This window comes from Pongo abelii, chromosome 4 (assembly GCF_028885655.2).
Source record: "Pongo abelii isolate AG06213 chromosome 4, NHGRI_mPonAbe1-v2.0_pri, whole genome shotgun sequence".
Taxonomy (NCBI): Eukaryota; Metazoa; Chordata; class Mammalia; order Primates; family Hominidae; genus Pongo; species Pongo abelii.
This window is the reverse complement of record NC_071989.2, coordinates 152,190,812-152,206,037: the sequence shown is the minus strand read 5'-3', so window position 1 is coordinate 152,206,037 and position 15,226 is coordinate 152,190,812. Positions and strand designations below refer to the sequence as shown.

General features: G+C 38.8%; 1 protein-coding gene across 1 annotated transcript; it reads right to left on the bottom strand.

Annotated features, from left to right (window-relative positions):
• Window positions 1-2,251: 2,251 nt before the first annotated feature.
• HMHB1 (histocompatibility minor HB-1) lies at window positions 2,252-14,720 on the bottom strand. Its single transcript, XM_054556388.1, has 3 exons — window positions 14,651-14,720; window positions 10,306-10,356; window positions 2,252-2,352 (listed from the first exon to the last, which is right to left on the bottom strand). Exons 1-3 carry the CDS (start codon window positions 14,718-14,720, stop codon window positions 2,252-2,254), a joined length of 222 nt encoding a protein of 73 aa, XP_054412363.1.
• Between the last annotated feature and the right edge of the window lie 506 nt (window positions 14,721-15,226).

Genomic DNA, 15,226 nt, shown 5'->3' with positions numbered 1-15,226 from the left:
CATTTTAATTAGTTCCTTCCTGCTGTCCCCTAAATTGGGAGTCTTGTGGGAGAGGGAACATATTTTATTAGTATTTTTATTATCTCCTTCAAACCCATACTACCTTGCACAGTGGGATATCTTAGTGGGTGTTAAATGCTCCCTGTATGAAATCGCAAAGAATCCAACCCAATCCAATCCAATCCAGTTCAATTCAATTCAATTCAATTCAATGCCTTGTATACTGGTTATTTCTTTTATAGGTGGTAAGCCCTTTAAGGTTAGGCACTTTACTATGTTTCTTTGTGTCCTACCTGGCTTATATGGTAGGAGCTTGATAAATGCTTATTGATTGCCTTACTTAAAGATACTCCTTGGTAGTGGAAGTGTTAAGTTGGCCTTGGACTCTTATTTCTTTTTATTTCATAGATACCAGTAACTACTTCTTATGTCAAATAGGGTATGTGTAAGCTTGAAAGTTGTAATTCCATACAATTAAATGGCCAAAAAATGAAATGTAATACAGACTCTTAAATAGTTGATAAATGGGTTTAGGCAGCTGTATATAAAGACATAAACATATTATTCTTGGCAGGCTCAGCTTCATGAGGGCAAAAGAAAAAGTTATGACTGATGGGGACTGGGACAATGGTGGCATGACATTAGAGACCACAAATAACCTCCCTTCAATATCTATTTCACCAAATGGAGGCCTCCCCTGCTGCTCACAGCCGAAGGTGTCCTTTGTTTTATCCTAAATGCTGTTAAGACATCATCTGTAACTCTAGAAGGTCTATTACATCAAATTCATTGATATTGCATTTAAAGGACTTCCAATCTGGCCCAGGCCCCCTTACCAAACTCATCTTTAAGCTACACACTGCTCACTTCTTATGTAATGGAAATGCCCTTGTGAAGGTCACCATTTTTTTTTTATTGTGGTAAACTATGCATAACATAAAATTTCCCTTTTTAGTTATGTTTCAGTATACTGTTCAGGGACATTCTTATGCAACCATCACCTTCATCCATCTCCAGAAGTTTTTCATCACTGCAAACTGAAATTCTGTACCCAACCATACCTATTTTTAATTTTTTAATTTAAAATGATGTCTTCTAATGATAGGAAGTTCAAACAGTATCAATGTGTAATTCCTACTCACCATTCCATACCCACTTTCTGCTGTTAACAGTTTGTTGTGTATTCATCTGCATCTCTTATTTTTGGGATGGAGTCTCGCTCTGTCGCCCAGGCTGGAGTGCAGTGGCGCGATCTCCGCTCACTGCTGCAAGCTCCGCCTCCCCAGTTCTGGCCATTCTCCTGCCTCGGTCTCCTGAGTAGCTGGGACTACAGGCGCCCACCACCACGCCCGGCTAATTTTTTGTATTTTTAGTGGAGACGGGGTTTCACCATGTTACCCAGGATGGTCTCGATCTCCTGACCTCATGATCCACCCGCCTCGGACTCCCAACTGCATCTTTTATTGTGTGCATAAAACACATATATAAGTCCATAAAAATGTATTATGTTATTTTATGAAAATTGAATCATAAATGAAAAATGCTGTTTCCATTTAACTGGGTAGTATGTACATTTTCCCCATGTTCTAACATATAGGTATACTCTGTTCCTTTTATTGTCCACAGAGTGTCCCATAGTGTGAGTGAATGTACTATAATTTATTTAACTATTTCCCTAGCGATAGACACTTAGGTTTGTTTTTAAGGTTGTTGTTGTTGTTGTTTTTCCTTTGAGAAACACTGCTACAATAAAAATCCTGGTACACTCAGGCAAGCATTCCTGTGGGACACATTACTAAAGGTTAAATTTCTAAATATAAATGTTTCTACTTAAAAAAAAATGAATGTATACTATCACATTACTCTTCACAAGTGTTGTAACTGCTTGTTTCCCAGGAGTGTACCAGGGAAAAGGGCTCTGTGCTTAGTAGCCATTGTTAATTCACATCTTAGTGTGGATTTGCTTGAAGTCACTTCCCTCTTTGATAGGACCCTAGATGTTCTCAAAGGAGGATCTAATAAAAAAGAAAGGAAGCCTCTAAGAAAGTGGTGAATTCATAAATTATGGTGGGTTGATCCTGTTTGGGAAAATGAGAGACACACACACACATGTTCAAAGGTTGACTTTTCATTTCACTGCGCAGAGCAGAGGCAAAGGCCATATGTTCCACTTGCTTAATTTTACTCTTCTTCACGCTCAGCAATTTGTCCCTGCTCATCCACACCAAAACTCTGGGCTTCGAGTCAAACCTCAACAGCAGTGGCAAGGCCTATAAGTCAGGGAAGAGCTGTGCCTCAGAGACACATCATCTTCAACTTCAACCAATTCAGACTTCCAAACATGCAGAGAGCCTACAGAAAAGAATGGCTTAGCTGAGACTTGAGCTTACCATTTCTCAGCAGTATTTTCTATTTAGATTAATAAAACTCCAAAGCAGAGTAAAGAGGACTTGTGTTAGCTTTTTAGTTTTGATTTGTTCTGGTTTTTTTTTTACTGATGAGGAGCTGGGGCAGCACTTGTAGTAATGCATGGCTTTGGTATTTGCATAGCATAAGCTTACATTTATTAGAAAAGCATGTTATTCATTGAATTTCTCATGAAAATCACTGGTTTTAATTAAGAAGAAAATTAATGAAATGCAATTAGTTTTGCTAATAAAGAACCATGCTAATTCCTGCAAAAAATCTTATTTTCTATAATTAGCTCATATGGAATTCATTCATTAGAAAGAAAATCATGTATACATGCAGAAAACCAAACTGCTGAGTGGGAGAGTTTCTAATAACTGAACTCTGAGAGTAACTGTTGAATAGCAGAAAAACATTAAGCCAATATTTCCTGATATAGTATATCTCATGGCAGATTTCCAGAGCAACCATGAAAGGGGCCCCTTATTTTAGAGCCAAGCGTATGTGAAATGAGATTATTCTCTTAAGAACAGTTTTTCCATAAACCCAAGTTGTCAGGGCAAGAATATCTGATGTCACCCTTGTCATGACTAAGCCAAGAAAGGAGACTAGAGAAAATTTATTCTATTGCCATGACTCTGGGCATTTAAAAAATCAACAGGGAGCTTTGGAACTGGATAAAATCTAAATGTTCAATGTATACACTGAGACATGGGGTATTGCCATTGTGCTCCCCACCCACCCTTTTTTTTTTTTTTTTTTTTTTTTTTGAGACAGAGTCTCACTCTGTCACCCAGGCTGGAGTGCAGTGGCGCAATCTTGGCTCATTGCAACCTCTGCCCCCCCGGGCTGAAGCGATTCTCCTGTCTCAGCCTCCCGAATAGCTGGGATTACAGGCGCCTGCCACCGTGCCTGGCTAATTTTTGTATTTTTAGAAGAGACAGGGTTTCACCATCTTGGTGTGGCCCTTTTGAAACTGTATTAGGCTGAAAGCCTTTCACATATGGATAAGGATTCCTCTTAGATATCTACAAAGAAGTTGCCAGGATATTGTAGTAGACTTTTAGGGTTCTCTGCCCATCTTACAATAACCCCATAACTGCTCTTTTCAGCTTAAGTGTTGGCAACTAATGTACATTATGTGACTCCATGATCCTCCCTACCACTGGCAAACCAAATTCTCTTTCCCAGGAATTTGGTATTGGGACTAAAGTATTGTGATTGAGTCTTGGCTGGTAAGTGGAAGAAATCTGTCAAGAATTGTGTAATTCCTATCTTCTATTACCACATTCATGGAGAAGCAGAGAAAAGAGAGATTGAGAGAGATATAGAGAGACAGAGAGCTAAGAGTTGGAGGATGGATATAGAGAGACAATCAGAGAAAAGAAATAGAAAAGAAAGGTCTTTTGTTTTTATGTTTTCTAGTTCAGGTGATTTCCTAAAGCCTGGCTGAGTTGTTGACTTTGAGGTCCTCATGATACTCCTCTATCCTTGTAACAGACCTCCCCTCTTTTGCTGATGTTAACCTGAATAGAATTCTGTACTTGCAACAGAAGGTCTAACCATTGCACATGGTGGAGTACATATTTAAGGAGAGACCAGCCAGGGGTAGAAGCCAGGGAAGAAAAAAGGGAAGAGAAAAAAAAAAATAGCAAGTACTCACTATGTGTCAAGCAACTGGCTAAACACTTTAAAAATTATCTTATTGCTCCATAAAGTATCCTTTAAAAAGATGTTATTTCTCCCCATGTTTTCAAGGAAGAGTTCCAAATTTCAGAGGTTTAACTATAGGCTGCACAGCTGGCTGGTGGAAGATCCAGAATTTGTATTCACGTTTGGGCTATTGGGCTTGGGCTCTGGTCTGACTGTGATAAATAATAGTCACTTTGATACTTGTGTAACCTTGAGCAAAGCACTTCACTCTATTTAGGCCTTGGGTAAATTTTAAGGTCCCTTCCAACTTAATAGTATAGTATCACTTTAAAAAATTATTTAGAACAGTGTTTCTTTATCCAATACTTTGAGTAGGAGTGGAGGTGGGTGAGTTAGATCTAAGCTTTGATGTCCTTTCAAATTTTACCCATCCTTCATCCCTACCCTACCCTTCCCCTAAAGAATTCCATAAGCTCTGGTGGATGCATAAATGTCATGGGCAACAGAGTTAAGATTTAAACCCAGGGCTGTCTTACCACTTTGTTATGCTGCTGTTTCCTCTTTTACTATGCCTATTGGAATAATATAGAAGTTCAATAATTTTTTCAACTGAATTGCGTGAATATTTGCCACAAATGACTAATGTGTCCTATTTTGAATGCTTCTTTGCACATTATAGAATTAACTTGTCAATTTCTAATAAAAATCCAGCTGGTATTTGTATTGGAATTGCATTGAATCTATTGATCAGTTTTGGAATATTGCTGTCTTAACAATATTGAGCCTTCTAATCCATGAATATAATATACTTTCCCACATTTTCAAAGGTCTTCTTCAATTTCCTCAGCAGTTTTGTAGTTTTCAGCCTAGAATTTTTGCATTGGATTTATTAATTTATTTCTAGGTATTTGATATCTTTGGATGCTACTGCAAATCAATATTGTGAAAATGACCATACTGCCAAAAGCAATCTACAAATTCAACACCATCCCCACCCATCAAAATACCATCATCATTCTTCACACAATTAGGAAAAAACAATTCTAAAATTCATATGGAACCAAAAAAGAGCCCGCATAGCCAAAGCAAGATAAGCAAAAAGACCAAATCTGGAGGCATCACATTACCTGATTTCAAACTATACTATAAGACATAGTCACCAAAACAGCATGGTACTGGTATAAAAATAGGCACATAGACCAATGGAACAGAATAGAGAAACCAGAAATAAACGCAAATACTTACAGCCAACTGATATTTGACAGAGCAAACAAAAACATAAAGTGGGGAAAGGACACCCTTGTCAACAAATGGTGGTGAGATAATTGGCAAGCCACATGTAGGAGAATGAAACTGGATCCTCGTCTCTCACCACATACAAAAATCAACTCGAAATGGATTAAGGACTCAAATCTAAGACCTGAAACTATAAAAATTCTAGAAGATAACATTGGAAAAACCCTTCTAGACATTGGCTTAGGCAAGGATTTCATGGCCAAGAACCCAAAACCAAATGCAATAAAAACAAAGATAAATAGCTGCGACTTAATTAAACTAAAGAGCATTTACACAGCAAAAGAAACAGCAGAGTAAACAGATGACTGACAGAGTGGGAAAAAATCTTCACAATCTATACATGTGACAAAGGACTAAGGACTAATATCCAGAATCTACAACAAACTCAAACAAATCAGTAAGGAAGAAAAAAATCCCATCAAAAAGTGGGCTAAGGACATGAATATACAATTCTCAGAAGATGTACAAATGGCCAACAAACATATGAAAAAACAGTGAGCATCACTAACGATCAAGGAAATGCAAATCAATACCGCAGTGCAATACCACCTTACTCTGCAAGAATGGCTATAATCAAAAAATCAAAACACAGTAGATGCTGGCATGGATGCAGTGAACAGGGAACACTTTTACACTGCTGGTGGAAATGTAAACGAGTACAACCATTATGGAAAACAGTGTGGAGATTCTTTAAAGAACTAAAAGTAGAGCTACCATTTGATCCAGCAATCCCACTGCTGGGTATCAACCCAGAGGAAAAGAAGTCATTATGCGAAAAAGATACTTGCACACACATGTTTATAGCAGCATAATTTGCAACTGCAAAATCATGGAACCAACCCAAATGCCCATTAAACAATGAGTGGATAAAGAAACTGTGGTATATATATACAATGGAATACTACTCAGCCATAAAAATGAATTAATTAATGGCATCCACAGTGACCTGGATGAGAATGGAGAGTATTACTCTAAGTGAAATAACTCAGGAATGGAAAACCAAATATCATATATTCTCACTCATAAGTGAGAGCTAAGCTGTGAGGACGCAAAGGCATAATAATGACACAGTGGACTTTGGGGACTCAGGGGGAAAGGGTGGGAAGGGAGTGAGGGATAAAAGACTACAAATAGGATGCAATGTATACAGCTCATGTGATGAGTGCACCAAAATCTCAGAAATCACCACTAAAGAATTGACTCATGTAACCAAACACCACCTGCTCCACAATAACCTATGGAAAGAAAAATATTTAAAAAATATATTCTTGGTAGCAGAATAATATTCTCCCCCAAGATGCTCATGTCCTAATCCTCAGAACTATGACAAATGATAATTAAGTTTGCAGATGGAATTTAGATTGCTAATCAGGTGACCTTAAAATAGGGTGATTGTTTTGGGTTATCTGAGAAAGCTTAATGTAATAAAAGGGCCCTTAAAAGTGGAAAAGAGGGCTGGGCACAGCAGCTCATGCCTGTAATTCCAGCACTTTGGGAGGCCGAGGTGGGCGAATCACCTGAGATCAGGAGTTCAAGACCAGCCTGGCCAACATGGCAAAACCCCGTCTCTACTAAAAATACAAAAATTAGCCAGGCATGGTGGCACTCACCTGTAATCCCAGCTACTTAGGAGGCTGAAGCAGGAGAATCACTTGAACCCAAGAGGTGGAGGTTGCAGTGAGCCAAGATCGTGCCACTGCACTCCAGCCTGGGCGACAGAGCAAGACTGCATCTCAAAAAAAAAAAAAAAGAAAAAAATAAAAGGAAAAAAGAAAAAGAAAAAAGTAGAAGAGGAAAGCAAAACAGGAAAGTTAAAGGGATACATTACTTTGAGAAAAGGTTAGAGAGCTGCAACACTGTTGGCTTTAAAGACGGAAGATGGGACAATGAGCAATGGAATGCAGGTAAATCTGTAAGTTGGAAAAGGAAAGGAAAAGGATTCTCCCTAAGAGCCTTCAGTTAAAATCACAGCCCAGCTTACACCTTGACTATAGCCAAATAAGGCCCTGATTGGATTTCTGTCCTCTTAACTGTAATAATGAATTGTGCAGATTTAAACTACTAAGTTTGTGGTAATTCAGTATAGCAACAATAGGAAACTAATACAGAATTAGGGAAAAGTTCAGTAACATAGGACTCTGAACTTTGTTAGAAAGGTCAGTTCTCTCTTCTCTTCACCCCTAATCCCTTCATTCATGGAGCTTGCCCCACGGTGACATCCTGAAATTTGCCAGCTTTGGGAACAGTATCAGACAGAGCAACATTTGCATTTTTGCACCATCCATGCCGAAAAGCTGAGCAACAGAAAGGTTTGACAGGATATCAAATATCAACAAATGAGAGCTAGGTCAGGAAGAAAACCTGGTAGAAGCCACACAATATTTGTGCAGTAGCCACAGGTATTTGTGGGCACAGGTGAAGCACTACTTTGAAGGATAACTTTTAGTGGGGACAAATTCCATTTTGAGAAAGTAGGAGACTAAAAGATATAATTTTTATAATTATGACTATTTGTAGGTGAGGCCAACTTGGATTATGCTAATAATAAGGTATACACTAATACTGGTTAATTTCTGAAGTTTATGACATAATTTTAAATATAATTAGAGAAGATTGAAGATTACCTCTATAATGAGAGCATCCTTGCATATTAGTTTTTCAATATCTTGAGTGATAAAAAATGAGGAGGATGTGAGATGTTGTGCTGGGAAGTGCACACAGGCCTCTGACTGTCCTCTCTCTGCCAGCTAAGTCCTGAGTGACCTCCTACTATGAAGTGAAATGCAAAAAATAGAAAGGGCATTTGTTGGGGCCAGTGTAAGTCAACTGTTTCCATCCTTATTCCTTAACTCAGAAACTCAAATGAAGAAAGACATTGTCAATTTCATGAGCAGTCCATATTTTTTTCTATTGACGAGAGATAAAGAATAACAAATAAAAGTATTTTATAAGGATATGAGTTATAAAATTAACTTTTTGTTATCTCCAAATTGCTATTTTGCAAGGAAAAAATATAAGTAACAAATATGAGTATTCCTTTTTTTTGGATCCATATTTGGCTGGATGAAGCCTGGACAGGTGTCATGGTTATAGATTATTGTCATGTGTCTGAGTTGTGATTTCAGTATGCTTATTGCTAGTTCTTTTATTTTGCCAATGGCTATATTTTTAATAAAGAAAAAGACAAGGATAGATGAGGAAAATATAAAACATTTTTATCTTCAATGCATGTCAGTAAGAATGATGCTATGAAATTTCAGTTAATAATGAAATTGGAGCTACAAAGACCAAATCATAAATAAAATGAATTTGCAATAGTGTTACTCATAGTAACACATAAAAATATGAAAATATCATGTGCCATATTTGCCTCTGCACTGAGTTATATCTGTGCTTATGCTTCAATACTGTAATTGGCCATCTCATTTCTATTGCCTATGGAGCAAAAGTCTGAAATAAAAAAGGAATATTCATATTTATTACTTATATTTTTTCCTTGCAAAATGACAATTTGGAGATAAAAAAATTAATTTTATAACTCACATCCTTACAAAAGAATTTTATTTGTTATTCTTCCAAAGGAAATCCACATGCTATTTACTTTATCTCTCACCAATAGAAAAAAATATGGACTGCTCATGAGACTGACAATGTCTTTCTTCATTTGAGTTTCTGAGTTAAGGAAACAAGGATGGAAACAGTTGACTTATGCTGGCCCCAACAAATGCCCTTTCCATTTTTTACTTTTCAGTTCAGCTAACATTTATTGACAGCTTTTACTGTGCCAAGCACTGTGCTAGATGCCAAGGATACAGAAATGATTAAAACACAGTTCCTTTCCTCAAGAAGCCCAGGCTCTGACGGAGGAGGCAAACAAGTGCTTTAGGCCAAAATGTAAAACTATGAGGGCACCAAAAAGGGAGTGGTTTATTTTGCCTGGAAAGAAAACCTTCATAGAAGAGGTGACATTTGAAAGGGGACTTGAAGGAAAAAAGAGGTCAGTAGTTGTCCGTATGAAACAATAAAACAGCATAAAAATTCTAAAAGAAAGTCCTGTTTGTATTCTGTGGGCTACCTGTGCAACTGGATCCGAGCATTCCCTGGGGTGGCTGAGGGGGCTGTGTGGACAAGACAGAGCACAGGCTTCCCCGGCCTCTTCAGTCCAGGCTGAGTGACCTCCAGCTACAGGAAGGAGAAAACACCAGATCCCTTCAGTGCACGGCCCAACACCTCCTATAACGTCAACCCAGGGCTCCGTGTGTCCTCTTCAATGGAGAAAACAAGACAAAACAAAAACAACAAAACGACAGCAGGGCCTTCCTGCCATTTCCTGACTCTGAAATGAGGTCAGTGAGTTAATGAATGAAGCCATCGTGTCTTTATCTGTAAACTGGAGAAAGCTATACCCCTCTCAAGTGCTTCTGTGAGGATGAAAGAGAGAAATGCATGCAAACCCCTGGCACATGATCCTGAGAAATGGGAGCATGGCGATGATGGTGATGATGGTGGCGATGCTAATGATAAAGGACGGGTCTGGTCTCTGGGCTGCCTTGGGAAGCCTGAGCATCCCATGTGGTGGGCAAGAACAATGTGATCTTGGCTACCCTGGCTCCGACCCAGAGGGACTTCCTGCCCATCTGCACTTCCCTTGCCGTTGTCCTTGTGGCTCAGGTGGTGCAGGCAGCTGCTCCAACTGCTGCCTCTGGTGCCCTGACAGCTGCAGGGAGCCAGGCAATGGGCTATGAAACCGAACCTCAACTGGAAACTATCTGCCCTAAATAATCCCAGCAACAAGGTCCGTCTCACTCCTCTCCCCTGCCTGCCCCCATCCGTGTTTTCACCTGTTGTGGTTTCCCTCTCATTCCACCTGCATTTTCTTTCATTTTCTTTGCCCCTTCTCTGCCTCTTTCCCTCTCTCTCTTTTCTCCCTCCTCCTCGCTCCCTCACCTCTTTTTTCTTCTCTGCATTCTGGCTGCTCCTCCAGTTCTGGTTTCTCCGCTGTGGTGTGGCAGAGGATGTGAGGTCAGAAGGCTCAGGGCCTGCCCGGCTTCTTAGATGCAGGGCAAGCCGCCTCGGCCTCCTGGGATGTGGTTTCCTCATCTGCAGAATTGGACCAGAATGACTCTGGAGTGTTCCTTCCGCTCTAAACTCCCGTTCTGTTATATTATGTTGTGTTTGCCTTTGTGCCTGCTTTTCCTGTTTCAGCTGTCTCATCTGTCCACCTGCTTCTCCCATCTGCATCCCACCCCTCCGGCCCAAGCCGCCTGCATCCCTTGCAAGGACCCCTAGAGCAGCCTCCTGCTACTGGAGGTCTCCCTGCTCCTGTTCTTATCCGCATCCAATGTGTTATCCACACAGAAGCCAAAGTGACCTTATCAAAATAAAGATGAGATTGCTCACTCAGCTTAAATCCTCCAAACTCCTTTACACCCCTTTTCTATCATAGGTCCCTGTTTATGTTCTTCAGAGTAATTATTATTGCCTGAAATTATCTTTATTTACTCATGAATTTCTTAATGTTGATGTATCATTTGCTGTCTGTCTTCCACACTAGAATGCAGGCTCCAGGAGTGATGGACTTGATTGTCTTGTTTACTCCATATCCTCACTGGAGGGGCCAGGGCCTTTATTCTTTCCATAAACACTGAATGAGGGAAACTCCTTTTGCCACAGAATCCATCTCTCCCCTTCTTGAGAGTATTCTCTCCTAACCACACCATTTCTTACTTAGAAATACCTGTGCCTGCCAGAAATCTTGCCCATCCTTCTCTGTCATTTCTAATATAATTCCCCTCATTCACTTTTCTCAGTCAGCCGGGTCCTGTGTTCTCATGGGCTATTGTAAAGAACAATAGCAATGATGAAGCTAGTTCTTCTCTCACTTTAATGTCAATCTGTGCCGTTGGATGTCTTAGGATAAAATAACTTAATGACTCTGAGACTTGAATCTAGATAATTGTCTTGCAATTAAAGAGACTTCTTTAAGATTTCTTTAAGAAAATGTATTAAAACTTCCAAAATTCTGTGCTTGGTTCTTGGGAAGATGTTAGGAGTAGCCATTTTCTTTAAAACACCTCTTTAAAGTAGGTAATGTTAATATGTGCATTTAACAGGTAACAAAACTGGGATTTAGAGAGTGCACAACTGGACAAGGCCATAGAGCCAGAGGTGCATGGAGCCAGGATTTGAATGGAAGAAGTGCAATGCCAGACCCAGGCACCTAGCCACCACATGGGTGACCCTAGTCACCCTCTCACTCCCTAGATTAGATTACTCTGCATTATTTTCAGCATAACACTTATAAGTACCTGATGCAGTCAGATTTCTTGTGTCTATTTGCTTCCATTATAACATAAACTCCACCCAGGCGGTTACCATATCTGACCTGTTCACTGCACTTATTCCAATGCTTACAATAGTGCTTCATACATAATGGACGTTCAATAAATATTTCCTAAATGAATTAGTTATTTGCATATTGAGGATGAGATATAAAAGAAGGCCTGATAATTCTGTATATAAAACTCCATCTTAGCCAGGCACTGTGACTCACACCTGTAATTCCCAGCACTTTGGGAGGCCAAGGCAGGAGGTTCGCTTGAGCGTAGGAGTTTGTAACCAGCCTGGTCAACATAGATCTCATCCCTACCAAAAAAAAAAAAAAAAATTAAAAAGTAGCCAGGCACGGTGGTGCATACATGTAGCCTCAGTTACTCAGGAGGCTGAGGCCAGAGGATCACTTGAGCCCAGGAGTTTGAGGCTGCAGTAAACCGTGATCACTCCAATGCACCCCAGCCTGGATGACAGAGAAAGTCTGGGTCTGTAGAAAACAAAACCATCTTCTTCGTCGATGGAATTTTCTCAAAAGTATCTTCAGTATTGGCATATCTTTTTCCTTTGAGAATGCGTTGGCTTTTTGCAATTAGCCAAAACTGTTAAAGACTGCTTTTTTGTCAAAAAGAACATATGGTCATAAAGCATCATCACTGCTTTTCTTGCCCTGAAATTAGATCTATTTGTGGAGGTGTGGAGGTCTAAATTTCTGTGCTTTGGGAAACTTATGCACTCTGGTAAGGCCCCTGGACTCTGTCTCAGAATCATTGTTTTTATAAGTATAAAAGAAAATATATAGAATTATAAAGAGCCAATTATATTGAATACAGTTATCAAAATGTTAAAAATTGTGACATAGTAACATATTTGCTTCTTTAATAACGTATTAAATAAGAAGATCTAAAAATGTCTAATATCAACCTGGGAATGATATTTACAGATATCTGCAAAAACTAAAATGTGTTATGAAAATAACAGAATTAAATTAGACTCAGAATTTTCACTGGTAACAAAAATTTAGGTATTACTATTGCTTTCATAATTAAAGGAAACTTTAACTTTCTTTTTTTTTTTTTTTTTTTTTTTTTTGAGACAGAGTCTTGCCGTGTCACCCAGGCTGGAGTGCAGTGGCGCAATCTCGGCTCACTGCAGGCTCTGCCTCCCGGGTTCATGCCATTCTCCTGTCTTAGCCTCTTGAGTAGCTGGAAACTACAGGCACCCGCCACCATGCCCGGCTAATTTTTTGTATTTTTAGTAGAGATGGGGTTTCACCATGTTAGCCAGGATGGTCTCAATCTCCTGACGTTGTGATCTGCCCACCTCGGCCTCCCAAAGTGCTGGGATTACATGCTTGAGCCACCCTGCCCGGCCAGGAAACTTTAACTTTAATAAAGAGGTTAGTACAAAGAAAGATATAATTTTTCCTGCCCAGATTTACAGGCTCCTGAATCTTATCCACAGACTCCATGGACCCCAAATTTTAAAACCCTATATTAGAGAAATCCAGAATAGGTTCAGCAATAGCAGCTACATTTAAGTAAGTGTATTACCTCTTAAGGTGACCCTAAACAGGTTATTCTTTACATGGTGTATAAGTTCTGACATACATGGTTATTTTTAAATTCAGCACCACTTTTAAACCTACTCTAAACATTTTAAAATTTTAAATTATTTAATTTTAAATTAATTTTTAAAATTAAAGATTTTAAATTAAGTTGTTAAAATTCAGCATCACTTTATACCTACCAATAGCGGTCATAGTTATTATCATTTTAATCTGTTTGCTTATTCTCTATCTACATATATATGATATAATATTCTGAAAACTTTTAATCCTTGACTATTACAAATTTATAAATTTTATTGGTAGATTTTATTTTATATTTTTAATTTGGTCCTCCTCTTTTATCTTTTCTTGTTTTTTTTGACCAACATCTCCCTAATCCCTTTCCCAAATTTATTGATTTTTACATATTAATTTAAAACAGTTCATGCAGTCACATAATCCAAAAGTTCAAAAGGTATAAACATGCAGAAAATCTCCTTCTATCTCTGTCCAGAGTCACTTGGGTCTCTTCCTTTAAGGCAACCAATATTCATTTCTTATATATTCTTTCAGAGTTGTTTGAGATATACAAGCTTGTAAATTGTAGCATATTATCCACATGATTTTCCACGCTGTTTTTTTCACTTACTTCTATGTCTAGAAGTTAATTCTATATTGGTGCCTTAAAACCTTCTTCATTTCTTTTTTGGCTGCATAGTCTATTATAAGGATGTATCATAATTATTTAAACAGTCTCTTAGTGATGGGCATTTAAGTTTTGCTATTTGATTTGCTGTTTACTATCATGAAAATTATTTGCTATTAGAAAAAGAGAGAACAGCAAAAAGTATCATCTAAGATCAGAATTTTGTCATGGACACCCACATATGTGGGACTTAGAATCATGAACCCTAAATATAAGTAGGCGGCAAGAGATGTATACCATATAGAGGTTAATATAACATATTGAAAATCACAATATCATGGATAATACCCCAACAGGATAGAGAGGAAACACAGAAATGTCATCAACTCTTTCAGCGGTCTAGGCCAGATTTAGCATTTTTCAGGACCTAAGAGGGGATAACTGAGGGCAGGTAGGATATCCCCAGTTTGACAGGCCCTTTTGGAGGAAGCTTGAAAGTTTCAACGGAGCACATTTGTTTTGTTTTGTTTACTCTGGCTCTCAGGAACAGAGACTTGAGTTAATAACACTCTTTGGTTCACGGCACAATCTCATCAGTGGTCCATGGAGGTTCCTCTGTTGTGCTTATTTATTCCTGTTAACCCCCATTTCTGTCTTTCATTGCCCCCCTCCCGCATCATTCTAAACAAATGTGTTTAATGTGTATATTTTTATGTGCAAAACGGATATGATGATATTTTGTGCATGTGTGTGTATTTCAGATTTACAGCAATGATACTGGATTATAACTAATTCTATTTCTTCTTCCACCTCCACTATGTTGTATGGTCCCTCCATGTTGCTACGCAAACATCTAATTCATGGTCTCTAACTGCAGGGTGGTCACATCCATCACTTTGTATCCACCTGCTTTCTCAGTGAGGGACAGCCAGGGTGCCTCCTGCTCCTTGCCACCAGTAATTAAATTGCAGTTCACAACCTTGCATGTGCCCCCCTCTGGATCTGTGTAAGAATTTATCTGGTGTACACACCTGGGGTAGAATTGCTGGGTTATACAATCATATATACTTAGTTTGACTAATTACTGCCAGATTACTCCCCCAGATGGCTCCTCAGTCAGCAACAGCAGAACACCTGAGAGTTTTCCATCCCCGTATGTTTGCCAGCTCTTGAAATGATCTTGCTTTCAATTTTTTTTCCAGTCAAGTGATATATCATAATTATTTGCATTTGCATTTGTCTATTAGCAGATGATTTTGAGCATCTCTTCAATGCTTCTGGGTCTTTTCAATGCACTCCTCTATAGATTGCCTGTTCTTACCCATTGTCTGTACTTCTAGGGT